We start from the raw sequence: 26255 nt of genomic DNA on the forward strand, positions 1-26255 counted from the left end.
GTTCGAGTCCCACGCGTAGCAACCTTAGTAAAATCCAAGTACCGTATTTTGGTAAAATTCTATGTCATACTCTGTAAACTCCAGATTCTTCATTATGATACATGTACTGTATGTTATATGTGTTACTCATGAATACAATGTAATCGTGACTGGGCTGAAGAAGTATACCAGTGAAACATGTAAAGTGAAAAGAACCGGTCCTAAAGATGTGTGGATGAGAAGAAAATGATAGTACATGATGATATTAGTCTTGTGCGATTCGTGAAAATTGGTAACGGCCTATGATCCTGAGGTTTGCAATATTTTACTATTCGACAACGGACTGAAACGATGTAAAATAGATAGATTCCGACGAAGTTTCCGTGGCGTGGCTTCATGCGTTATCGAAGGAATAACATTCGCCGTCACGCGATGAGTATTAAGAGGAGAATGAGGAGAAAACAGTGACTTTTTTCGAACAGGGACTGGAGAGTCTCGTGGTGAAAGATACACGTCTGATGCAGACATACTGTTCGAATGAGTTACATCATACTGCCTGGGATCCGTTTGCCGAAAGTGACCTTCAGGTGGAAGCATTGGATGTACTTGGATACCGTTGAATGACTTCGAAGTTCTAGTAGGCGAATCCTCCGCAGGAGCATCAGGAGCACTTCGCACCCGCCGACGCAATGATCCTTTTGACCACCATTTTAGTAAAATTGGAGTCAACGATCCACTACCGCGTCGTTCATAGTCAGCTTCGGAAGATGGCCGTGACAATGAAAGCGCTGGTGAAGATGAGCGCGATTGAAAAAGACCCCGTACATTCTCCACCATGGATCGACTCCGCTTGGGTATGAATTCATCTTCGCGAACCACGAGAAAATCCGGCTTGATGCTAGCGTCGTTAAGGACGGTAGGGGGTGCAGAAAGCGGCGCAGAAACGATTGGCGGGCTTTCGACATTAGGTCCCAGAGCAGATCCGGAGAGAGACGAACACTGCGAGATGGGAGTGGGCGATTCTGATAAAATATCCCCAATCTCTTCACCTTCAGAAGACAGGTTCCTCGACACTGCGACGATTTTCAATTTTTTGGGCTGCCTACGCTTGCTCAAAGATTTGGACGATGAAGAATTTTGAACACCGACGTGAGGCTCCGAATCGGTTAGCACTCCATACCCGTCTACAAAGCTTTTCCTTCTTGGTACAAGAACGCTTTCTCGTTTTGTCAACCTGTTCTTCGCAGCAACGCTCATAGCACCAGCCATTCCCAAACCAGAATTGGACCTTGAGAAGGAACGAGAGATTTTTTGGGCCTGGAATAACTCCTCTTCATGAGAGTGAGCGTAAAAGCGCGCGGAAAGACAGTTTTGTGAGAAAACATCCAGTAGTCCTCTATCAACTTGTTCACGAGCTGGTGCCGTAGACCGAACAAGATGGACTACGTCTGATTCGGACAGAGGAGAAAAGTACCCCTTCACAGACGCAGTAGAAGAGCGACGGCTCGGCATGACAGTGGTGGGAGGTGGTAAGCTTTCTGGTCTCTTCGGCTGATTGTTATCCGCACGAACAGCCGGCGGAGGAGCTTTGTCGTCTAGAATGAGACTATCGATGTCAATGTCTAGTTCAGGGATCGATTGTATAGTAGGGAGGGCATTAATGATCTCGAAGGGGGCATCTTCTAACATTGAGGCAACGAAATCGCATTTGCCGTCTGCTTGCAGGCTAGACACAGGTTCATCTGTCCATGACCTAGGCATAGATAGAGCATGATGAATAGCAGCCATCCAAATTTCTTTTTCCCGACGACAAGATGCTGCCAGCTCTAACAAGTGACCTTTAGACGATAGACGAAACCAATTTGGTAGTAAATCTGAAGTAGAATCGTATGAGGTTTTGCAAGATACTGATCGTCAAAACAGACCTTGATCCTTCTCAACATCCACAAGGTCGAAACCAGCCAACGAAAACCAGTGCTTTGGTTCATAAAGTCTACCCTTAGTAACCTTAACAAGGATAAGATATCCACCAGGATATAGGAATGAGCCAAGGTATTTTGCTTTGACTGTTCCATTACTGCCTGAATTCTGTGAGTGATAATGGATGACGTCAAGCGACCCAGCCAAACGGCAGGGACCTAGTGAAGATAAGAAAGCCTGCGTCAGCTGAGCACTAGGGCGGGTATAGGATGTCGTAGACTGAGATAAGAATTGGGAGATACGAGTGACAATAAGTGACGACTTGACAGCGAGATCCTGGCAACGTCGTGCTTCATCTACTGAGCTTGCAACAAGACGCATAGCTTGCAAAGCGGCTTGGACACTTAATTCAACCGTCGAGTCGGAGGGCGTAGCATTGGCGACAGGTTCGGAGCCTTGAGCCTGAGAGCCACCCTTTTCTCCAGTTTTATTGTTTGTCTGCAGTGAGTCTAGTAAAAGGGGGTACTTGCAGATCCTCTGTACAGGTTTGATAAGGTAGTCCATAAAGGCAAGCCGAGTACCCTTGTCGCGTTGGTTACTCTCATGGTGTCCAGTTTCGGATGCACTTGGAGCTGGGGCTTTGAGATTGTAGTTTGATTTGGCCTGCTGTAATACCTGAGGACGCGTAGGTATCTCCAGAGATGAGAGTGAATGTCGTCTCATTTTTTGGGTTGCCGTACTAGATATACTACTTTTTCCATGACCTTCATGCCGTCCCTTTGCTACAACTTCAGCATGGGCTTGATCTGACGCATGTAGACGAAGGCTAGTGGCCATGGTTGCACACCGTTGCTCGAAAAAATCCCACTCGGAGGGATGTTCCTGTTGAACTTTACGAAACAGATCGAAGACTTCTGGGTGGCCAGAACAAAAAGACTGGTACAAATTGAACTGAGATGCCTGTATCTCGAATGTCAGGTGGTTCTACGTAAGGTATAGATGGAACGGACCTGCGCGGCAAATTGTTTACAAATTGCTTCGATCGCAGCATTGAGGTTCCGGAAAGAGGGAATGTCGAGGTCTGCTTGTTGACCGCTTGCCTCACTTGAACTTTGATATGCATCATAGGTCGTGGAAAATCCAAGAGGGGCGACAGTGGCCTGTAACTCGCGAACGAACTTTTCGTGAAAATTCAGGAGATCTTCAGCGTTGCGCGTTACCAGATCCAAATCACGGCTGGAAAACAGATACCGGGAAGCGTTCTTATCTTTCTCCCTCGCCAAAAAGGAAGCGCCTGGCGGCGTTACTTGGCCCCCGGAAGGACCAGAAGAAACGGACTGGTTAAGCTCAGCTACGTGAGAGGAAGAATTTGCCCGAGGACTGGGATTAAGAGCCGTCATCGCAAAAGAAGACGACGGAGAACGAGAGAAGTGAGATAGCGTCAGGTTGGACGACGTGCTGAAGTGGGATGGGGATGTAATCGGTCGATTAGTCAAAACGGGGAGCAGTCGAAGGTAAACCTAAGTGACCAAAAAAATAATAAAGGGACAGAAACATTTTGAGATAAATACCAAATGTTGCGTGAATCTATGATCAAACAGTACTGACCGTGACCAAAATCCTTAAGTCTATCAGATAACCCGTTTCGGTAGTGAGCAGCTCCATCAATGCGTGATATTTTCGAGCGAAATCCTTCTTTCCGATAATGCTCTGTTGTCCTACTGAAGAAATACTAGTCGTGGCTGATAACGACCGTGGAGACTTCAAATCAGGTTCTTCTAAACCCACTGCATTACTGATAAGTTTGCTCTCGACTGTATGACTATCATCTTCCTTATCTGAATTTCCGTCGTCGGGTATTTGAAAAAGAGGTTTGGGGCGTGAAGGCTGAGAAGAGAGACGACCCTTTTCGCGTCCTTGCAAGAAGTGCTCGGCCTGGTTCTCGGTCACGATTGCCCGGAGTGGACTTCCGTTATTTTTCGAGCCCTTCCGAACATGGTAAGCACGAGGACTTTTGGATATAGACGGTGGCGGCGGCGGAGGCGTTGGAGGGAGAGGCTTGGACAACGACATAGGCGGGAGGGAGGCCCGACGTTTTGCTTTCTCGCCATTGCATAACGGGTCATGCCAGCACGATGCGGGTGACGAGATTGAAGGGGTCAATGATGAAGACGGCCGATTCGAAATGGAGCTGGAAGTTCTATGTACAAACTTTGGAGGAGGCGTGGGAGGCGTGGAGGTCCATGTAGGCGTCAGGATCGACGTAGGAGACCTCACGGAGCCTCCTTGACTCAGATAATCCACCTCACTTTTACTCTTCGAGCTTTGGTGGTCTTGTTCCTCCTCCGTATCTGAATTGAGACAGAAAGTGTTTGGAGATATACTAGTAGCAGGCGTGGAAATTGGTGAAGCGATGATAGGTGTGAGAGGGGCAAACACGCGAGCTGACAATGACGACCTGTGACTGGTACGCCCTAAAGCATGTGCCGAGGGTACTTGAATTAGAGGATCTGCATACTCAGGATTCGGCTTATAGGACCGGCGTTCGCGGAGAGACCTTCGTAACGACGGGGAAAGTTGACCGTTGCTTGCGGGGGCCGTCTGCACAAATGAGGGAGGATGGACTGAGGACGAACAACCATCCATCGGTGGGGGGTAAACAGACTGCATATAACGATGGGAGATCAGACGATTTCTGTGAAAGATGGAGGTTTATTAAAGCAGCAACGAACCTTGGAGTTGTGGTATGCGAGTTAGCAATATACAAATGCAGCAAACCACGAATCTGTTGTGCTCACTGGCACTCCACCTCACCAGGGAAGAGAAAAGACAAAGGGAAATAAGAAAAGAGGGTGCGGGTATGACCTAAACTTTGGTCCTAAACGTCCGTGACCACTAAGGCAGCGTGTGTATGACCAGATGTAACTCAGGATGAGAACAACGAACCGACGGTACGTCCTCGCACCCGCTCGCTATGAAACGTTGCTTTATTCGCTATCGTCGATGGCAGCGAGCAAGGGGATTGTATCAGCGAAAGGTAACGATCCTACAAGAGCATACGAACGAGACGGAGTGGGAGTAAAAATAACCTCCAGAGTGGGTTTAATATTTAGGAGGAGGCAATTTGTAGATAAAATGAAATATAAACTATAAATGTAAATAACTGCGTGCACCAAACTGGGTGGAAATCGTCAGAGATTCGTCACAAAAACTGTTCCGAGATCTGGCGGAGATCAAAATAATTAACGCGTTTTGTGCCACAGACGCGTCTGGGGAAGCACGTGCGTTGTTTTTCAGTAGGATTTCAGGCACAAGTGTCAGTATTAATATCTGCACACCTCCTGGACATGCCAAACATATTTTAACTTGCCGCCAGACTCGTGGCAAGTTCAGCATATGCTGGCACTGTATACATTAGACCGTGAGGTTCATATGAACAGTTGATCCAGACTCATCGCAAAAATCTTACTACTGTTCGGCTTTGAGCCAACGTGGACTTTTTCGCTAGAACCTATGCCTTTTTTGTCCGACATCGCGGCCGAGCAGATTTTTTTACCCTAGGCTCAGCTTAGGCTCAATGCGTAAAAGGTAGCAGTAAGCACGCAATTATCCTAATCGCGTGTCCACCCACTCTTTGAATTTCTGATAATCAACTGATAACGGCTTTGAAGTTTCAAGCACCTTCACATGTACACAGTTGCATGCGAATGCGCCATGATCTGAGTAACCAGACCCCCCAGTATGCATGAGTATCTACTCACGGCAGTGTTCGACTCCCCACGTTGGTGGGATTTGTTACTGATTTCTTCGTAGCTGCCCGGGCCATTACTCGAATAATAGAAAGGTGTGCCATCATGGTTTTCGCCCTTCTGTTTCATATTGGAAGCGCATTGGCCGCAATCACGCGAGCCAAAGATAGAATATCTCAAACTCGAGGAAACCTTCCTACAATCACCGTGGGGTGCCGTCGGTAGGACCGCCATGGACTGCCATGTAAAGCTATTTCTTCCCTTATCTTCTTCACCACTTTAGGAACCCGCGACGTTACTGATTTGTGGAAATGATGCATCATTACAAGCATCATTCAGGTTTAAACAAGTACAGTATTATGATGGAGCCGTCAAGTTGTCAGAAAGGACAGCGTGGAACCTCGAATATTCAATAATTGTACAAAATACTCTAACGATGAATGATGATCACATTAGTTGGGTTGGTGTCGGGATACAGAGTGTTACACTCACATAAGTCAACAGTGATACCCAGACGAAGAACCTAACAATCTGCAGCAGAACTACATACTTGACCGCGCCGAATATCGTCCATTACGTTAGTATAGGTCAAGCTTGTCGTCGGATCGGGGAACGAAGGGTATATTCTGGACTTCTGCCTCCCGGCGACGCTGGTCCTCTTTGTCCAAGAACCTGCGTAGGGCTTTGACATTCTCCCCGCTGAACACCCGAAAAACAGCTTGCTGATCCGCGTCGAGAGTCTTCCGATGAACAGTTGCGTCAGATGCTATCAGCATTTACGAAAACAGACTCACCCTGGGTGGAGTATCGGAGAACCTGCTGACGCCTTTCCTTCTGAAGGATGGCACACCGGTTGCAGTCAGATGTTGGAGGTTTTGCAAATTGCGCATCAGACGATGAGCCGAATCCAGCGAAATGCGATCGCAGTACGAAAGATGCAATCGCTCCAAGTTCGGGGTGTGTTCGGCGAGAAAGTAGACGGCATTGTCAGTAAGTTTGTGAACGCGAACAAGACTGAGGCGCTGAATATTTGGTAGAGTACCCAACTCAAATACCGACATGTCTGTTAAGTGACGGCAAACTGCGCAGGTGTTAGCTTGGAAGAGGAAACGCCTGTCCAGAAACATACATGCTAGATCGATAGATCTGAGTTTGAGGCAAGCTCGTGCTAGTTTTACGATAGCAGTATCCGTGACATGTTGAGCATGCGCAAGGACAAGGATGTCCAGGTGTTTACCGAGTTTGCATATGCTTTCCACTGCTCTATCCGTTAGCTTCGAGCACCCGGACAGCACTAGTGTTTGAATTTTTGGGGCATGCAACACGATTCCTTCGATCGCCTCGTCCGTGATTTTTGTGCAATATCCAAGGTCCAACACTCGCAAATTTTCTGCCGTGTGTCGTAGGAAAAGGGGAGGAAGGGCATCAAGCCAGGTCACTGGTCTGTGCGGTAGGGGTTTCCCATCCGGTGCTGCCTCCCCCCAAGCGGACGAACATGGGAAAGCCTTGTCCGTCAACAGCGAGCAGCGGCTTAGACGCAGTACCCGGAGCTTCCTTGAATACGACCAGATATCGCGCACAGCTATAGCGGTCAGCAGGGGCAGATCGCATAGCTCTAGCTCCACAAGCTTGGAGCACGATTTCGCTATGGCTGATATGGAAGGATCGGTAAGGCCTCCGACGGCATTCAGCTGTACCCACTGAAGAGGAGGGGATTTAGCCATGAGCTCCAACACTCCTACATCGGTTACAAACTTGCAACCGGATAAATTGATGCCCTGAAGATTTGACGCATCAGAGGCAAGTTTGACGACAGTCCTGTCTGTGATATCTGGAACTCCAGACAAGACCACAGACTCTAGATAAGGGCATAGCGGGAGAACCTTTGCAAGACGGTCGTCTGTCACGTACGGGCTACGCCTCTGTAGAACCAAGTGTCGCACTCTGCGGCACTCTCCATCGTCTGCTGGAAGACGGTCAATAATTCTACTCAGATCCTCGTGAAGTTCAACCATTGAAGGTATGGGGTAGCGAATAACCTTGATATGCGGTAATGGATATGAATGATTCAATGGCCTGTATCGCGAAATGCTTGGGAAGGGTAGCGCCTGTAAAGCTATACAATGTATCCAAGAAAAGCCATTTTGGTAAGAGTGAGACAACGGCGATGGAATCAAACCTGGCCGGCGAAACACCAAGCGCCTTGCAGGTTTTCCCAGCGACAAGTCTGATGGTGATACTCGGCTATTACGGCAACATTATAAACCCAGCGCTGCCGTTTGCCTTGCAATCGCACTGTCGACGAAACCATGTCAATGACCAGGACGTCGACAAGCTCAAGTTCGTCTACAGTGACGCCTACAGCTAAAGCTCAGAACTTCAATCCACCACCACTTCAGCCGCCCCCAGCTAATCCATCGAGCCGTATCCCAGTCACGCCTGCCGTCTTGCGTTCTATATTCGCATCCTCGCGCACTCCTCATGAAGAAAGGTCTATTTCTCGTATTGCATTCTTCAGGTAAAGAGAAAACAGCACTATATACGGCTATCTCTAATAAAATTTCCTTTAGATTCGCTGGTTTCCTGTTTAGTTGCGTCTTCATAAGCTTCGCTGCCGCCCGAGGAAGAGGGATCAAAAGTGGTGCGGCGTTGTTAGGCGTAGTATAGCAGTCCTATTCTTCTGATCATAGGCGATTCAGAGGTAAGGATATCAAATATATAATCCGTACATGTGCTACAAAATATCCACCATTCCTCTCTGGGAAGATATCACAGCAGCTACTTTACTCGACATATCAAACACACTTCCTCCATCATACGCGACTAAATCCAAATCTACATCTTCTACACCTAGCATTCTGTCCAGATTAGTTGTCACTAAGGCGTACGCTTGACGTTGGTCGATTTTCCCATGAGACTCGAGCGATGCCTGCAAAGTAGAAGACAGACGGTATATCGAATACAAGATGAAACTATAAGGTGATGAAACTCACCCATGCCATATCAAACCTAGCATTCCGCGCAGCCCACGCTTCAGGAACACCTAATGCCACTAGGACACCATTCCGAATCAGAGTGACAGCTTGTGTATCATTGGAGAGTGGAGGACCAGGTAATCTAGCAAGTCGGAATCTCAGTCCCTTTATCAATTATTAATGAGTAGTATTTCCCTTACATCCTACGTTGATCCCATTCCCCTGGGTATGGTCTTGCAGGATTGATGATTACGCCTACATCAGCTTCACCTAAAGATAAGATGTCGTCAAGATAATATTCAAACACTAGACAACAAATCTCACCGATTTCTTCCGCAAGAATATGTGCTTCGGAGGCCCCAGCGAAGATTAGCCTGTTTTGAGGTGTAAGCTCTAGGCAACCAAAAAGAAAAAGGCTGTCGCAAAGTAAGCTACCTTAGTGCGGAGCCATGGGCCCGTTGAACTTCTTTCTTTAGCAGTAACAAGGATGCCATGATATCTGCACTATGAACCTCAATGACAAGGGGTATGGTGCCCTGGAATTTGAATAACTGAGAGATATTTTTCGCTGCACCCGCCGGATGGATTTACCTGAGAAGCTTTCTTAAACCACTGTCCAGTCAGGGTTTCTTGGGAGCCGGGATCAAGAAGCAGTCGGCGCAGGATTGCAATTTGTTCACTGATACTGATGATCTTCTTTCCAGACTTCGAAGCTAAAGGATGGGGTCTGCCAATGGACACATGAAGTGCGGCCACTTCTTGGATCAAGGCTCCTTTATCCAATATATGTCGAGAACCAGTCCGGAAAGTTGTAGAGAGCCCTGAAAAGCTAGGTGAAGCACCATCGAAAAGTGTTCTCTTGAATAAAGAAGATGTAGCAGAAGTCACGCCTGCACGATAGGCCGTCCTGCATTTTAGCTTTTATAAGATGAAGAAAAGGGGATATATCAGTGCATAAACATACAGTGCATTCCGGGTGCTGAATTGAAGTGCGTCCACTGCACGTACGAGACCACCTGCGTCACCTAGTATGCTGGGTACATCCGCAAGGAAAGAATCATGTAATGGCCCATTGCCTGTCGATGGCTCCCCAGCTATTTCTTCTAATCCCAGAGGTGATCCATAGGACATTAAACCAGGTGAGATAGTTCCATTATGCAAGTCAATAAACTCGATCGATGTCTCGAGCTCGGCTACCACTGATTCACATGTGGATGTGATACCTGCGCATACAATGTGACCATCTTTAATGGCTACGATCGTCTGTCCCTTTTGCTGATCGTCCGACAGGTTGATCTCTTCTATACCACGTTCGCCTTTGATCCACAGCTCCTTGACATTCACAAAGACCACTTGTTTGCGCTGACTTATCGGCTCCAACGGTGGAAGGCCATCCCAGTGAACAGCTTTCTGGCGTTCTTCGTCCCAAACGGGGACCTGAGGCAAATTCAGCCATGTCTGGCCTTCCTTGCACTTTCCAATGTCAACTAGCCCTGCGTTTTCGCCTGCTTTAGATGGAATGGGGATTTGAGCAATGCCGTCAATCCAAATCCCAACAGAGGTAGCGCCGAGATGTAATGGGTGGGAATCCCAAAGCACGATATCTGCGTCGGCGCCCTGCCTGATAAAACCAATGCGATGATCAAGACCAGCGATAGTTGCCGGCACAGAGGTCACAGAAGCAAGTGCGAGGTTATATGGTAAACCAAAGTAATGGGCTTGCTGTGCCTCATAAAGAAGGTAGCGAGAGTTAAGTACGGGATGATCAGACTGGAAATGAATCCCATCAGAAACTTAGTCATTTGATATGTAAACAATCAAACCTTCATCACCACTGGGATGTTGTTATCGGCGAGGACGCGCGCAGCATATTCGGATCCTCTGTACGACTCGCGTTTATACCTAAGTTGATGTTCATGCTGAGACCGTCAATGAAAAGAGTTAGGGTTTACCTATGATTGGTAGCAAATATTGCAGCAGCTGGAGTTCCTCCCCACCTATAATTTGAAATATAACATGTCTTCACACAGGAGTATTAAAGTATACACACGTTCTTTTCAATACATCAGGAACTAGCCAGGCTTCAGAGGCATGATGGAACGATGCAATAGGGAAGTGAAATTCATTCGTTAGCTATAGTAATATCATTATCAGGAAACGAGACCTTGCGCGAAAAGGAGCAAAGTTGAGCGCACCCGAACAATATTATCAAGATCTACCGCTTCATAGCAGTGATTTGAAATCTGGGGTAATTTAATTGGCACAGTTTAAGACATCGAGGCAAAAAATGGCCAAACCTTGACGCGTCCTCGCAGGACGTCAACGAGCATCTCCCACTGCAGACTCTCAGGGAAGTCTTCGCGGGAGTTCCATGTTCCTGCTTCCACATCCTCACAGTATTTATCCTGCGCAGCCTTGATCTTACGCGCTTCCTCGTAGGCAGCTCTGAAGGACCAAACAGCATCCATGCGCGTTCCATGGCGAATTAGGTTTTCACCACAAGCCTGCCTTCAAACAACTTATGAGCAAGTGTTCCAGTATAATGAAGGATACGCGTACTTCATATGACGCCAACGAGGCGTTAAATTTGGGCCGTTATCTGTTCCGTTGAGAGTATGCGGTGGTTCTAAGATCATGGATGATGGAGACCTCTCAGGGGTCTTTCTAAGCTTCATCATGAATGCTTGCCCGCCTACATATATCATTAATGTTAGTATTGAACTATGCACTGTAAGCGAAGCACGTACCGATTGCATTACTACTCCCAGGTAAGACTTGGGCCGTAGTGATACCACCAGCCATAGCTAGACGAATTGATTCATCATGCGTATTGAAACCATCGATACTCCTTAACCACGGCAAAATAGGGCCTTTTGGTGAATTCACATCGATGACACCTGCATATATGCGTCAGTAGTACACAGTCTCCATCAGCTAGAAGTGCTTACCTGCTAGAAGAGGTGCGCTCAACATTCCAACATGAGAATGAAGGTCGACTACAGTCGCAGCCCCTACTGGTCAGGTTGATATCATGAAACAAGGTCAGCTCACTCACCCAAACCCGGTGTAACCCATGCACCCTGGGCATCGACGATGGTAAGGTTAGTCGTGGTGGAGAGTAAATCTTCAGGGACATATCCAACTGCTTTAATTATTCCATTGTCCAGTAACAAATCGCCGAACAAGATTTCCGTTCCATTATGTTCTCCAGTCCAAATCCTCGCGTTCGTGATCAGCGTTGAAGGTGTTCCAAAGTCATATCTGTCCGATACCGCCCTGTGCTGAAAACCTTCAGGAGGCCCTGGACGTACTTTCAAGGCTGCACATTTCCTCAGTATCTGTTGTGCATTGATAGGTACATGTTGAATCCGCGCTTGAAAATTACTGGTTTCGAAATGAAGGCCCGTCGTGAAGAGAGCTGAGACAACAAACAAAGACAAAAATGCAATAATCCTGCCAGTGCTAAGGCTTTTGCAGTGCCCTGTACCAGAGTCCAGTAGAGCAATCCGCTTATCCATGAAGACCTTTTGATAACCAGAATTCACATAGTCAACGTACAGTCGCACTGATATTGCCAACCTGAGCGTGTACGTCAGGGCTGTGTGAATATGCTTCTCAGAGTCTAAGCGCTAAGACATCATGTTGCGTATGCATCCACTTAGACGTCAATTACGAATGGTAGCAGCAAGAGTCTATATGTATTGCATCCAGGGCTACATAGCAGTCCTCAGTGAGGATCTCCTGGTATATGATGAGAACCAGATCCATCTTGACCAGGTGAAAATGCCTGCTGTTCATGCGTCGCTTCAGGTCTAGCACTTGGGCCTGCTTCACCTGGTTCGGGGTACCCGGCGACGTCAGAATCTATGCTGCCACTGGCTTCTGGATCATGCACATTAGCTGCGCTAGTAACTTTTCGTTTGCGAGTAGAGGAAGGAGCTGGTAATTGAGCTTTTTTAACCCTTAGGATATCCATAATCTCTGCATGCGAGTGTGAAGTTTTGCAAAATAGGAGAGACATCGCAACGCACCTTGATGCGTCATGTCCTCGAAACCTTTGATACTTCGCTTCATGGTTAACCACCGCCGCTGCAATGAATGTGCACTCCAGAGGTTCCAATCCGTATCAGGTAGTGTCTTCCAGTCGATTTCAGTGTCATCTCGGACGTTCAGCGAATCAACTCTGGTGACAGAAGCTGGTATTAGAGTTTGACAAATTGCAGGGACAACGAGAGACTAACTTATGCACTAATATGAAGGCATCTTGTGGGCTCCATCGCGGTTTCTGCCCCTCATTTTTCACTGTTTTGCTAAGGGAGTCGGTCCTACAGTCGGACGCTTCAGCGTTCGCAGAGTAGGCGCAGAAGAAGAAAAAGTACCATTTTATGCGGCACTGCTGTCTGCCTCTTGTGTTCAACATTCTCTCGCTTACTTTGCCCCAAAATACATCATTGTCTATATCTTTGCCTTGTTGTATTGTCATCTCGCTGACAATCCTTGTAAGCTCTTCCTCCTCCTCCTTCGTCCACGCACCCGTTACACGTACGTCCCGGTTTGCAATGTGATTCCGATACCGATCACGACAGTCAGACGACATTCGCCCAACACGTTCACTAACCCTTTCCCATTGTTGACCGATGTCGGCGACAGCTCTAGTTAATTGAATTACAAGTTGTTCAAGAGGTAATGGCTACGCATACATACTGTTTCAATAGGGCATCCTCAGTAGGCATCCATTTTCCCTGCTGCTTCATGGGGTGGAACAACCTGCGAACGTGATGATACACAGCTATGATTGGACGTTGAGGAACAGCAGCGGCTAGTCACAATGGCGATCATTACCATTCACCATTCAAAAGTGACGCATGACACGAAGACCTACTAATTTCAGACCAAAATGCATTATCTTTTCCCTTTTCGTTTTTCTGGAAGATGATTTCGCCAACCTGTTCGTGGGTTAGATTCTTCTCCTATATTTATTCGATATTGTCATGCAGTTCAAAGACAAGGAAAATGAAAGACTTACAATGCGAAAGTTTTCAATGGCTGTCTTTAACTGTTGGTCCTCAATGGCGGAAAATTTTCCTTTCTTATAAATAAGGCCTGCAGCACGTTGTAAATATCATTGAAGGGTCCAAAATTTTAGCCATACCTTCCGTCTTAACCAACTCAGCTAATTTACTTGCATTCATCCACTTATTTGCTAATAAATGAGCATGGTCTGGATTCATATGCTGCTCGGGCCCAGGGAGACTCATGTCCAACACCCGATTGTGAGACGGTTTGGATGGCTTCGGAAGAGCACTCAAAATTGCACCTGATGGTGCAGGGATTTGTCCGAGTGACGATTGTGATGGGACAGGACCTACATCCTGACCGACAAGGGGAGCCATAAATCCAGGACCGGGATTTGGTCCTGGTGGTAAGTTTGCAGCAGCGGCAGCTTCACTCAATGTTCTGAGAACATTGGCTAATTTGGATACATCGAGATCTTGTAAAGCGCGCAGGATTTCATCATTGGAACCGAACTGCAGATCTGGTAGTAAGGGAATACCCATTGGCAGCGGAAATAGTGGAGGAGGTTGCTGAGGGTGACCGTATTGGGGTACATGATCATAACTATACTGCATGGAAGGGTAGGGAACATACGGAGCTTGGTGCATATCAGGCATCAAGTGATGCTCCTGATACTGGGCATGGGTCACATCTAGGTGGGGGTGGGGGACTGAAGTGGCAGAGGCAGCTGCAACGACTGCAGAAAGAAATGCAGCTGATGACGCCTGGTGGTTGTCAGATGCTGACAGGGAGTGCTGTAAATCCAAGACATGTGGAACAAGCTCCTCAGGTTGCGATTGAAATTCTACAAGTCCAATGTCAGCTTGCGAAGCTGACTGCTTTCCGTTGTCTTTTATCTGAACAGGGTTCTTCCTCAGCCCACCAGACTCCTCCGGAGATAATAGGACTGGATCCACGACTGGATGACCGTTGTCAGACAAGGTCCCACTTGTTCCTCCAAGCGCTTTTGCTCCGGTATCGTGTTTCCTCTTCTTTTTCTTCTTCTCTGTATTGGCCTTGTCTGTGTCTACAACGTTTTCATCCATGTCATCTCGAGCACGCTTTTTAGCTGTAGAAGACTCCTTTCTCTGAGATTGGGTATAAGCATTGTTTGCCTCACCGACGGCATACTGTAGAGCCCGTTGGATGTCAGAAGAGAGACTAGTCTGGATTTGAGTGGCCATTGCGATATTTAGGGTGGGTCGACGAGATGAGTGAGGGCAAGCTCAAGAAGGACAGAACTTTCAGCGCCGGACATCGGCCGGACATGGAGCATATATTCACCACCTTTGCCGGAGAGCTGCCTTTTATAGATACTGCCCCGTTTCTAATCCGAATCCTCGTTAAACCACCGGTCCTCTATATCTCTTTCATCCTCTTCGTCGTACTGTTCATTCCAGTCCACGCTGTCGTAGTCGATGCCCTGTCAAAGCTTTTTAGTCTTTTTCAACTGGAACACAATTCATGCAGGCAACCCACTTCCAAAAGACCATATATGAATCTTTCTCTTATTAGTCGTTCAAACGACGCCTTGGCCTCTTCTGCTGATTCTTCTTCTTGACCAGTCGTCGCGCTGTTATCCTCTTCGTCGCTTTCGCTCTCGTCCTCTTCCGGCACAAAGTCGTCACCAGCATTATTGATATTCTCTCTTCTTAATACTCTCACTCTCTCAGCCTCCCGCTCCTCTTCATAGTCGCCTAACAACGTGCCCAATTTACCCACATGCTGCTTTGAACCCTTTAGGAAATCTTTCTGTGCCCACTCCCTCTCTGCTTTAGCTTCCTCCTGTCCTCGCCGCTCTCTTCCCTGCCACAGCAATGGCCATGTGCTTTTTGCGGCCACGAAACTCAGTTCTCTTGGGTTTAATGTAGTAAACTTCAGTCTCCGATTGCGTATCGCTGGAATAACGGTACGTTGCTGTGGTGTCGTTTTGAGTGAGAAGAGAACAGCCAAATTAGGAGGAAGTTGATGAATGTGCTCTTTCAAGAAGCTGATAGGGTCTGAACTTGGTAGAGGTGTAGAGTTTTGCGAGATGCCCATGTAATTCAATAGAGCAATATCATCGAAGTTATCCTGCATCTTGGGTGCGCTGTATAGGAGTCAATTGTCGCTTTCACTTCAGTTGGGTCTCTTCCTATGGGTGCCGTTTAGCCGTTTATTAATTACCTGATTTGGATGTGACAGCCTTAGAATTCAATAAGCGCAAACATAACCTCATTCGGTTAAACCGCAAAAGTTCCTTGGCCCACGCTTTGTTGCAACCTATTGAACCGTCCTCAGCATCACTGTAGCTATTGGCTTTTTATTATTATTATCAGAGTTGTGCTTCCTACCAATTACTTCTTCACGCGTCGCGCTCTTTGCCCTCTGCGAGACTACTGATACGATTAATCTGTGATTCTCTTGAATAATAGAGATCATGCCCGCATTCCAAGCACCACCTACCGGAATGCCATCGAGAGGCTCAGCCTCACACTCCTGCTACTGGGATTGGTGCAGACTCACTTTCCCTAGCAGCGGTCAACTCACGCATCACGTCATTCATGACCATGTCCGGAAGGCGAAGCCCATGAAAAAGCGCGATATTATATGGATGAAGAAGACAGACAAGAGCCTCAGTGGAAGCTTAGACACAACACGTAGCGTTGTTCCCCGCAGGCCTACAAATGCACAAATTGGAGGTACGAGGTGACTGATGTATCTCTAGTTCCTCAAATGACGTGATTCGGCATTGACAGAGCTTAACTCGACATCGTTGCGACCTCACAGCGACCAAAGTCATTCTACAAGTCTCCCATACCCATCGTCTTCTCACCCTCACAACACTGGTCCCCCATCACCACCTACTACTCATAATTCCTCCTCTCCCCCACTGATGAATCATCCCTCCTCTCCACCTTCGTTAAATGCACACGCTCTTACTTCTAAACGCCCTGCATCTGTATCCGCGTCTACTCCAGGCCACGCATCATTTGCACAACTATCGTCTCCAATAGGCACCCCAGCTATCCCATCCCTCCCGCAGTCACCAGCTTTGGACTTCCTTGTAGGGCGCGCTATCGAGCAAAGCCGTGTGCCTCAAGTGGGCCTGAGTGAGAAGCTTCGTTCGCAAAAACTTATCGACTCCAGCAATAGCCTTGCAGGACCGAGTCTCTTGCGGCCAGGCTCCTCTCGGAGTCCGCATACACCCCTATCTCGCTCGTCTACATCATCTCAGGATGTTGTAGAACGCCAGCTCACACAGGATTCGGACATGGAGGTTGACAGAGCTGAGATTATGAAGGAGGTGGATACTGCAGACACCTCAGGCCCTCGTCCTAGTTCATCTGGTATTGATGCTCAAGAGGATTCAGAAATGGACGGCTCAGACCTGGAATGGCCAGGTCGTGAAGACGAAGGTTCGATATCGAAACCACAGCCATTGGCATCGTCCCAGGGAATCTATGGAACTCCTATACCCTCTCATAACCAGTCACCCCCAATTTATCCCTCTTCCGGCGGCGCGATACACGCAGTATCAGACACCGGCTCTTGTTCACCTCCTTCCATTGACTTTCGATCTCGTTTTTTGCTCTTAAATTCAAGTGATAAAGGATCCGCGTTTCGTTCTGGTGCACTGAAAATAACTCCAAATGACTCATCCACCCACGTAATGCAGCCTACTGCAGAGAACAAGACATCTATGTCACATGCGAACACCACCTCTGAGGAGAACCACTTAGCAAAGCACTCTCATGTATCGTCATATCCCCCTGAATGCTCAGAAGATGTTTCCTCTTATCCTATGGTGCTCCTTACACAGGCGCCTTATCAGAGCCAGAGTCAGAGCCAGTGATGTATGGTGTTCTCCTCACACCGAGTCACGTATGTTAATGGATAACCCTTTTAGCACCACCGTATTTGCAGAATTGTAGCCCTATGTGTATTGTAATTGTAACTTTGGCAATGCATCCTATGAATTTCTATGATTCTATTGTAAGACCATCTGGTGACCCTACTCTGTGTACCAGTAGCCTTGGAAACTAACAAGAACAAACAGCCATCAAGCATCGTGGCTGCAGTATATGTATCTATCTACCACTGACACTTGTATTTATTGCTCAAGGTCTATTATCTGAAATGCCGAGCGGTTCTCATGGTGAAGAAGAGCAGAAACAGCTCGTAGTAGCTAAAACGCTTCCTCTAGACCTTATACTTGTCATATTCATTCACGGGTGAGTATATGCTCATCACAAGTCTCAGGCTCTTTCATGACAATAACTCAACCATTGCTTGAAGATTCAAAGGAACGGATACCACGTTTGGTGATTTTCCTTCCAGGCTGGAACATGTTTTGACAGAGACGGTTGACCACGTACGCGTGGAGTGTATTCCGTTTCCTGCATACGAAGTATGTTGATTGCCCTACTCAACAAATGTCGATCTCATCAGTTTTATCAGACAAAAGGAGAACTGGTGCGTAGCACATTCTTATACAAGTAACAGTTACTGAACGAGAATGACACAAGACTGAAGCCGTCGAGCGCTTCGCAGATTGGCTGACAACCCTGACTGTCCAGAAGGAAGTGGAAAATGGTACAGGCGGAGGAGCAGGAAAAGCAAAAATAATACTGTGTGGACACAGGTGACCATGGAATCATGTGATAACTGACTGGTATTCCATTGATATTGACAATACCTGTACAGCATGGGTGGGTTGCTTGCGGCAGACGCGCTCCTGGAGTTCGTCAATTCTCGACCAGATAAACAAGCCCCGCTTTGGCCGAAGATAATTGCCTGTATAGCATTTGACACACCTGTACGGACGTCGTTTCTTGTCGAATTTGACTGTATCTGATTGGACGTAGTATCTGGGATTGCATCCTTTCGTGTTCAAGAACAGCGCTACGAAAGCTGTCGAATACGCTAGCAGTGCACGGACAGTTGCTTCAGATATATTTTCACTCTTTGGAAAGAAGAGTACCACACCAGTTGCTCCTCAAAAGCTTCCTGCCGCAAGTATCACATCTTCGTCGATGGGTACCAGCAGTGAGGCTGGTTGGATGAAATGGGCGCCGGCAGCATACGCTGTTGGCGGGGCTTTGATTGCTGGTGCAGCGGCTGGTACAGCTTATTATAGGCGCGATGATCTTGGCTCTGGTTATACCTGGGCCACAGATCATATGAAGTACGTGAAAAATCTGTGGGATGAAAAAACATTGCAGAAGCGCCTAGATTGTCTGGTCGAGGCTGAACAGAATTTCGGAGTGCTATTCAGAAAGTGCGTAGTGATATGGACCTTTTTTTCAAGCTAACATACCATTTACAAATAATATTACCAGTTTCTATACGTTAATCCCTCCCTCGTTTCCTTCTTATACGCCTGCTCGCACATTTGTCGTCCTGCCACAACAATCCTCTCCCTCTACCTCGTATTTCCTACCGGCGAAGAATTCTATCGCGTCTGATGAAGTCCAAGCTCATACTGGTATGTTCGATGCAAAATCTAACGACGGGTATTACGCGTTAGGTTTGGAGACGGCAAAGATTATACGAGAGGCTGTGATGATATCAAGAGGTATCGTAGAAGATGACAGCACACAGGCTGCACAAGATTCCGTTGCCGCAGAGGCAATGGAGCAAACACGCCAGCCTGGAGATGTGAATGTAGGCATCGAGACAGCTGAGCCCAGCGAAGGCTCGTAAAACACAGTTCTCAATTACTGAATTTGCTGGTGTGTATTTATTGCGAATGTAATGATGTACTAGTACAATATGCTGTATTACTTCAGCGATAGCTGCATAGCATATGCATCCTCACCATCGGCGTCTTTCAATGACTGTAAGTTTCAACAGAGATGGTCATGTGGAGACTGTAGACGCACAATATTTTTTCTCTATGTCTTTAACTGTGAAGCCGAGGGTATCGCGGTATAGGCCTAGTGCTGCGCGGTTCGACTTTCGTACATGTAGAGAGACGTACGAGGCACGGTAAATTGTTGCCATAGCTTCCTCTGTCTGAAGAGTTAGAGGCATTTCCCAACAAAATTTCTGATACGTACGAGATTGTACCATCAATTTCTTGGCCAGTCCTAGTCGACGATAAGACCTCAACACTGATATTGACGTGACATGACCATGGATTTCATCCTCGGAACCAGGCTCTTCCTCCCTACAAACCCCAAATGTCACAAAGCTTAAATGGAGACTTTCATCTGAACACACGCACATTTTTGCCAAGATATACCCTACAATCCGACCTTCATGATCTTCGGCCACATACGAGAGTGAAGGCCACGTTAGTGCGTGGTAGAGGTCTACCATGAAAACCGTCAGCATATTAGTGTGCTCAAAAGTTCTAAAGTGCTTCATATGACGCACAGTATTTCATGGTATAGTTTTCAGGGAGATTCTGCAAGTTACATGCTTGCATGCCCATGAGATCGTTCACCTAGTGCAAGAAAGTTGAGTATGGGAACAGACAATTGATAGTCTTTGCATTACTCTTGCAGGGCGGATATTCATAATTGCTGTTTGAGCCTAGTATGAAAGATGCCAAACTGAGGTGCGCCCGTCACGGTTGTGTTGAACGACAGCCACTGCAACCGTATACTTGTGGCTGTGTCCGAGTCTGGGAAATATGTAGATCTGCATAATGTTGTAGCAATCCCTGTGTATTTATCTTAAATTTTTAAAGGCCCAGATGACAGCGAATAAAGTACCACTAGTAAAAACACAACATTTTGCTTGACAGGGGAAAAAATACAAACAGTAATAATAAGGCGACAGGCGACAGGAGAGAGTATTACAGACAAAAGCTTCGAAAATAACATCCGATCGTGCGGTGTACAATCTCATAGTAAGAATGGGCACGCCGACTCCAAAGAACCTTCCCTGTGACAGTGATACATAATCTTTGTCGAGTCTGTTTCCATGAACATAACATATGCGTAATCTCTATCGTGGTTGGTTATCGTTCCCAGATCCATTGCTCCAGCCATTGCTCGGGTTCACCTCATATACGTGAGTGTTGGAAGCAGATGCACGACCAAACAAGAATGATGTTGCGTAGTGCTCTGCAGCATTGAATGTGTTTCGCAGACTCCTCTTCACGCTCCTCCCTCTACCATCTCCTTCACGGCTCTCAGTAGGTTGAGGGCCTAGAGCAGATTGAACAGATTCATGCAATTCTCTCGTAATGGGTGAAGTTGATGTGGGCGAAGTGCCCTCGTGTTGCATATGTGGCCAAGAGACATTTTCGTTCGAAGGTACAGATACGCGATAAGGCGCAGCTGAAGACTCGGCCATTGAGCGTCCGCGATCAACATTATGCAAGTCTGGAGGACCATCAGCGGAATGCGAATGCATCACCTGAGTGATACCCGGCGGAGACGGCCCAGTTGGGGCATCATAGCCCGTAGATGCGCTGAAGCTATGTCTTGCGAAGCTTTGAGGTAACATAGCTAGATGTCCGTGTGAAGACATACTCCCGGCCCCACGTCCGTGACCAATTTCAGCGTATATATAATCTGGGGTCAAAGCGCCGTTGCTCCTTGAGGAAGTAGCAACTTCATTGTATGTGCGAAAGAATCCTGCACCATTAGATTGGTTGGTACCCGTACTGCGATTAGATGCTACATCACTTGGTGTAGGAGATGTAGAAGTTTCTACCACTGGCTGGTGTCCAAAACTTCGTACTCTGCGCTGGTTGCCATTAGAAGGGCCAGCCGCAGCTGACGGATCCATGCGGATGACATTAGGATGAGGCGGTGTGAAAATTGGAGCTGCAGGGATGACGGCCAGTGCAGGATTAGGTCGTACAGTTTGATCACGCTGAATGGCGAGTTCTGGATGTTGGGAGAAATGCGTGATAACTGGTTCGGAACGATCATTTCGTGCCGCAGAGTGTGCACCACTCTGATATACAACAGACCTACTTCCCCGCGCAACGTCTTCATCATCACCTTCATTTCCTGTCTCTAACTCAGTATCGGCAATACCTTCGCTAGGGTACTGCTCGACGTCGTCATCATACTCCGTGTCTTCATCGTCTGCATTCATGTCCTCTGTAATTGTATTGAAAAGTTCTGTGAGATATGCTCTCAGTCTTGCAACGCCACTACCCGAATATACACAGAACGCAGCACGTTGGCTCATATTGAACTCCTGTGATATCTCCTGATTAGCATACACCCTCAAAACAACTTCAGAAACGTACTTGAGGTGGCTGACGACAGAATTGTTGTAACTCGGTTTTACGGAAAGACGGTATCCCAGTGAGACTGAGATGAGTTAACTTGTGAAGCTTTTGTAGCAGAAAGTGGATGGCCATGACAGAGATCTGGTCACAATATGACAAGTGAATACGTTCAAGAGTACCATGTCGGTCAGCCAGTGCATAGATCGCTTCATCGGTCAGATTATTAACCCTAACAAGACCAATACGGCGTAGTTTGGGCAAACTGGAAAGCTCGAATACAGACATGTCTGTTAAAAGAACGCAATCTGTGTGAAAATAAATGTTCAGCGAGAAACAAACCAATCCATTGTGTAGCAAAGACGCACTTGCAAAATCGACGTAACGCAAACGTGTACAGCATCGAGCAAGGGTCTTGATAGAACGGTCGGTGATGTTGATGGCATGACCGAGATGTAGATAATGAAGATGCTTCCCCAGTAAGCAGATGTTCTCGACAGTTCTGTCGCTTAGCTGACCACATTTTGACAAGACCAGGTTTCGGATCTTCGGTGCATGGGATATAATACCTTCAATAGCATCGTCCGTAAGAAGAGAACATGCCGTAAGGTCCAGCATACGTAGGTGATCTAGAGATCGGTTCAAAACGAGGGGTGGCAACTCCTCGGAGTATCGCGTCATAGAAGGTGGAAACGAATTTATACGGGGAGCATTGGATGCTTCAGATTTCAGAGGAGCGGGGAAGGCAGCATCAGTCAACTCCACACATTGCGACAAGCGCATTTCACGCATGTGTGTGGAATGTATCCACAAATCACGAACAGATGCATCTGTTATCAGTTTGCAGTTGTTGAGATCGATCTCAAGCAACAGTGGGCAAGACTTGGCCAGCTCAGAGACCGGTTCGTCCGTGACGCCCTCAACGCCACTGAGTTTGACACGCCTAAGAAGAGGGCAATTTGCTGCCAGTGCAAAGACACCCACGTTCGTCACTTTCCTGCAACCACTGAGGTTGATGCCTTGCAAACGCTTGGCAGCGGACGCAAGACCGACAATGACTTTATCTGAGGCCTCGGAGACACCCGTGAGATCGATGGCGACCAGGTTGGGGAGGCAGGGGAGGACGCGGGCCAGAGCATCATCTGATATCGAACCGCAGTTCACAAGCGTCAAACGTTCCAGTCTGTCGCACTGTGCAAGACGAGAAAATAGGGCGTCGGTAAGGTCCGCGCCTAGGAAAAGGAAGTTGAGACGGCGGATGAAGTGCGCATATGTGAAGGTCTGATCGCCACGACTGAGTACACGCATCATCTTGACGAGAGTAGACAGCCTGGTGAAGCTAGGTCTATGCCACAGCAACTCAACAGAGCACTCGCACCAGGAGCGAGAAACGAGGAGAGCGTGATAGAGATCTCGGGGTGAATGCAGATGCTTTAGGATATGTATGAGGATTTCTGGGGGTAAATGGGACATCGGTGAATGCAGCGTGCTCCTGCCATTTGGAAGATTGCGGAGACGAGATGTCCACTGGGCAGGTGAAACAACGACAACATCAGAACCTGGAAAAAAGGTTGACTTGTTGACGTCGTCGTCTTCGTTGTCTGATATAGAGGTCGTGGACGGTGCTGGCGAGGGATTGCGGTAGACCATCGTTGGCGACGACGAGAAACGCGACGAGCAGGATGGTGCCGGAAGCGAGCAGGCCTATGATGATTGTCGAATGTAAAGGACCTGGTCTGGGGACAAGGCTTGTTGTCCTTTCTCAGTCGCTTGTCGGATATCGCATGGCTGGACCCGTGGGAACAGATCACCCAAATCATTGGTTTTCAGCGGCGATAGCCAACGCTTATTTAGCCACTGCGATGGATACTGTGTCCTCGTTCCTGCATGCCCGCATAACGGGAGCACACTGTATTTTTTTTCAGATCTCTTGTTCATGATACCCTCCAAAGTAGCCAATAAGCACGATAGTTGTCTCCCACTACCACCACTACCTCGCCCAACTCCAATTTCCCATATCACACGACCTATATCAAAGTCCAATGCAAATGCCACTCGTTTATCTCCTCACGATACGAATATGACATGTCCAAACGGTACTCCCCATGTATCACTTTACCAATATGCCATGTCTACCACCGATTTACCACCTCCAGGACCTTCTCATTACGCTGCCCGCAGAGCGCTATGGTTAACCCCATCTGCAGTCCCACGGCCAACACCCCTTTCAGCGTCTCGTAAGAAACTCGAACAGCTGCTGAGCCGTCCTGGTGCAGTGAGCAGTGAAGAGATATGGGAAGAGGGTTTAGAAAAAGTCTGGAAAGGACTTGTTGCTGGTGGACGTTTGAAACGAAGGCTACCCATGACTCTCGTGGTTCGTCCTCTTATCTATCGCCAATTCACAGTTGAAAGGTTGATCTGGTGTCTTTTCTAGATCAAAATTATTCATGCTGGGTGGCTCAGGGATCCTGATACATGGCCTGCAGGTGCAGTGGTGCCAGATTCAGACGATGATATACCGGGAGACGCACTTCCACCTGCTATCTGCTCCAACGGTATGCCAGGCTTGCTGGACTTCAAGTCTTCTATCACCGGCATACCGTTTACAGCAGCGCACTTTGGGAATGATGGTGTCAATTTGACATCAAAGTATCCTTCAGGATTGGTGATTGCAGACTAAGCAAAGACCAAAAAGATGAGAGTCACCTTTGGACGATGATGTTTCAATGAAGTTAATTATTGATATGGCCTGTACCAATACTCCACATTTTTTCTGGCCCGTAATGTAATCTGTAAGCCTGGTGCCACGAATTTAAGTCCGATTTCAACGAACCACTTGAGTGTACCTCGCCCCGGACCATCGAAACACAACTGCAATCCCAAGAGTTTCAATATGTGATAGGCTGAGCTGTCTGCCATAAAATATATATTGGCAATGTGGATCAGTGCACATGGCATCAATCTGCTCGCTGCCCAAGCCTTGCTGCTCTACCATCCTACTCATGTGCGCGACGGTGGGGAAACCTGTACCAAGAATTCAAAATAAGCAAACATGTAAACAGAATCACTTACCAGAATCACTCCGTCGCCTCTGACAAACAACATTTCCATTTTTCGCTTCGCCATCTAATACAATATAAGTGACACTTTCCAGTCAAACATGATACACTTACTTTGACAGCCCTGCGCTCTTCGAGAGGAGCATCCACGTCAACGATCATTATTGTCTCTTCAACATCGCTCAAAATCAGATTCATATGCCCATCATAAGCCTGCAAGTGTTGTGCACCTATGTCAGGTTCAAGCGGTCAATAATGTCGTGAAAAGAGACTTTACATGGAGAATCCCCGTTACCTCACGGTCGCCCCTTAGTTTTACATAGACACGTTCGCTCAGCGACAGACGGATTAAATCAAAGGGCTCTTGGATGCCAGTAGATGAGGGATCCATTGCAGTCTCAAGCAATGTGTTTAGGGTTAGGGGTTAGTTTACCTTCGATGAAATTCCAAGCTCCGCCACCAGCGTCTTTGGACATCGACCACCAACCCAAGCTGACTTCATGCCTGTGCGTACGACACTTGCACTACATGGTGCTAATGACTGACAAAATATATAGAAACATTATTGTGACTATTGTGATGTATTTCTAACTCACGACTCTGCCTCAGGTATGTTGGTCTTGTTCTGTGCAAGATTCACGGGTTTTGATCCATGCAAATAGTGCGCAAGGCCCATAACAGTGGTCGTAATCACCTCTCGAACGTTCGGGATTATTATGCTTGTGAGTATTGCAATGTCTGACCATATCGCATTATCCCTTACATAGAGATATTTAGCGCTGGGTCACGACAAGGCTCAAAACATCATCGACCAAATCACTGCAGCGTATGAAACGAGTGGTGGTCCACCTCCAGGTGGTTTCGGGTTCGGTCCTCAGCACTTGACTGGTCCTGCTCCTCAATTCGGTGGACCACCCATGGGCTTCGGAGGACCACCACCAGGTTTTGGAGGACGTGAGTTTGAATTCGACGTTCGTTCTTAGACACACTGACTAACTCTATGCAGCCAGACCTCCTTTCCCTCCCGGTCCCTTCCCTCCACCTGGTATGATGGGACCCCCTGGTGGTGCTCCTCCTTTCCCTCCCAATGGAATGCCCCCACCGGGCATGGGGCCTCCCGGCGGCTTCCCTGGTGGTAAGTCTTCGCCTTGTCTAAGTGTGACATAAGGCTCATGAATGAAAAGGTGCACCACCTTTCCCTCCCAATGGCGGCCCTCCCGGTGGTCTACCGGGCGGTCCACCGTTCCCTCCAGGTGGTAACTTTGCTCCTCCAGTTGGTCCAGGAGGTTCTCCGCCTGGTGGCGACATCAACGCAGGTCCGGGCGGCATGCATCCCGATAGA

General features: G+C 47.6%; 9 protein-coding genes across 9 annotated transcripts; 2 read left to right on the forward strand and 7 right to left on the reverse strand.

The window, feature by feature from the left end:
- Window positions 1–279: 279 nt before the first annotated feature.
- SERLADRAFT_435630 (uncharacterized protein) lies at window positions 280–4545 on the reverse strand (the record flags this gene model as incomplete). The annotated part of the gene is made up of 4 exons (XM_007315892.1): window positions 280–1853; window positions 1905–2859; window positions 2910–3419; window positions 3508–4545. The coding sequence occupies 4 exons, from the start codon at window positions 4543–4545 to the stop codon at window positions 280–282; spliced, it is 4077 nt and encodes a 1358-aa protein (XP_007315954.1).
- A 1202-nt stretch (window positions 4546–5747) lies between these two features.
- On the reverse strand, window positions 5748–7757 carry SERLADRAFT_447081 (uncharacterized protein; the record flags this gene model as incomplete). The annotated part of the gene is made up of 4 exons (XM_007315893.1): window positions 5748–6078; window positions 6141–6388; window positions 6443–6729; window positions 6778–7757. 3 exons carry the CDS (start codon window positions 7661–7663, stop codon window positions 6227–6229), a joined length of 1335 nt encoding a protein of 444 aa, XP_007315955.1.
- Window positions 7758–8212: 455 nt separating this feature from the next.
- On the reverse strand, window positions 8213–12141 carry SERLADRAFT_360423 (uncharacterized protein; the record flags this gene model as incomplete). Its single annotated transcript, XM_007315894.1, has 16 exons — window positions 8213–8577; window positions 8642–8765; window positions 8824–8893; window positions 8948–8997; window positions 9059–9159; window positions 9215–9530; window positions 9588–10393; window positions 10447–10525; window positions 10576–10620; window positions 10674–10756; window positions 10825–10866; window positions 10921–11131; window positions 11183–11315; window positions 11371–11520; window positions 11572–11619; window positions 11679–12141. The coding sequence occupies 16 exons, from the start codon at window positions 12139–12141 to the stop codon at window positions 8383–8385; spliced, it is 2916 nt and encodes a 971-aa protein (XP_007315956.1).
- A 159-nt stretch (window positions 12142–12300) lies between these two features.
- On the reverse strand, window positions 12301–13813 carry SERLADRAFT_462034 (uncharacterized protein; the record flags this gene model as incomplete). Its single annotated transcript, XM_007315895.1, has 8 exons — window positions 12301–12604; window positions 12655–12806; window positions 12865–12948; window positions 13003–13275; window positions 13328–13412; window positions 13466–13593; window positions 13650–13726; window positions 13776–13813. The coding sequence occupies 6 exons, from the start codon at window positions 13473–13475 to the stop codon at window positions 12351–12353; spliced, it is 858 nt and encodes a 285-aa protein (XP_007315957.1).
- Window positions 13814–14896: 1083 nt separating this feature from the next.
- Window positions 14897–15797, reverse strand: SERLADRAFT_414104 (uncharacterized protein; the record flags this gene model as incomplete). Its single annotated transcript, XM_007315896.1, has 2 exons — window positions 14897–15101; window positions 15158–15797. 2 exons carry the CDS (start codon window positions 15755–15757, stop codon window positions 15006–15008), a joined length of 696 nt encoding a protein of 231 aa, XP_007315958.1.
- A 300-nt stretch (window positions 15798–16097) lies between these two features.
- Window positions 16098–17513, forward strand: SERLADRAFT_435634 (uncharacterized protein; the record flags this gene model as incomplete). Its single annotated transcript, XM_007315897.1, has 2 exons — window positions 16098–16359; window positions 16417–17513. The coding sequence occupies 2 exons, from the start codon at window positions 16098–16100 to the stop codon at window positions 17511–17513; spliced, it is 1359 nt and encodes a 452-aa protein (XP_007315959.1).
- Window positions 17514–17735: 222 nt separating this feature from the next.
- Window positions 17736–19551, forward strand: SERLADRAFT_462042 (uncharacterized protein; the record flags this gene model as incomplete). Its single annotated transcript, XM_007315898.1, has 7 exons — window positions 17736–17892; window positions 17957–18068; window positions 18119–18133; window positions 18187–18302; window positions 18365–18476; window positions 18526–18938; window positions 19000–19551. 7 exons carry the CDS (start codon window positions 17798–17800, stop codon window positions 19361–19363), a joined length of 1227 nt encoding a protein of 408 aa, XP_007315960.1.
- Window positions 19552–20318: 767 nt separating this feature from the next.
- On the reverse strand, window positions 20319–23327 carry SERLADRAFT_360426 (uncharacterized protein; the record flags this gene model as incomplete). Its single annotated transcript, XM_007315899.1, has 3 exons — window positions 20319–21823; window positions 21876–22162; window positions 22223–23327. The coding sequence occupies 3 exons, from the start codon at window positions 23325–23327 to the stop codon at window positions 20615–20617; spliced, it is 2601 nt and encodes an 866-aa protein (XP_007315961.1).
- Window positions 23328–24382: 1055 nt separating this feature from the next.
- On the reverse strand, window positions 24383–25313 carry SERLADRAFT_383548 (uncharacterized protein; the record flags this gene model as incomplete). Its single annotated transcript, XM_007315900.1, is given in 7 exon segments — window positions 24383–24419; window positions 24433–24470; window positions 24561–24627; window positions 24688–24878; window positions 24927–24980; window positions 25028–25126; window positions 25191–25313. The coding sequence occupies 4 exon segments, from the start codon at window positions 25302–25304 to the stop codon at window positions 24855–24857; spliced, it is 291 nt and encodes a 96-aa protein (XP_007315962.1).
- Between the last annotated feature and the right edge of the window lie 942 nt (window positions 25314–26255).

This window comes from Serpula lacrymans (genome assembly GCF_000218685.1).
Source record: "Serpula lacrymans var. lacrymans S7.9 unplaced genomic scaffold SERLAscaffold_4, whole genome shotgun sequence".
NCBI lineage: Eukaryota > Fungi > Basidiomycota > Agaricomycetes > Boletales > Serpulaceae > Serpula > Serpula lacrymans.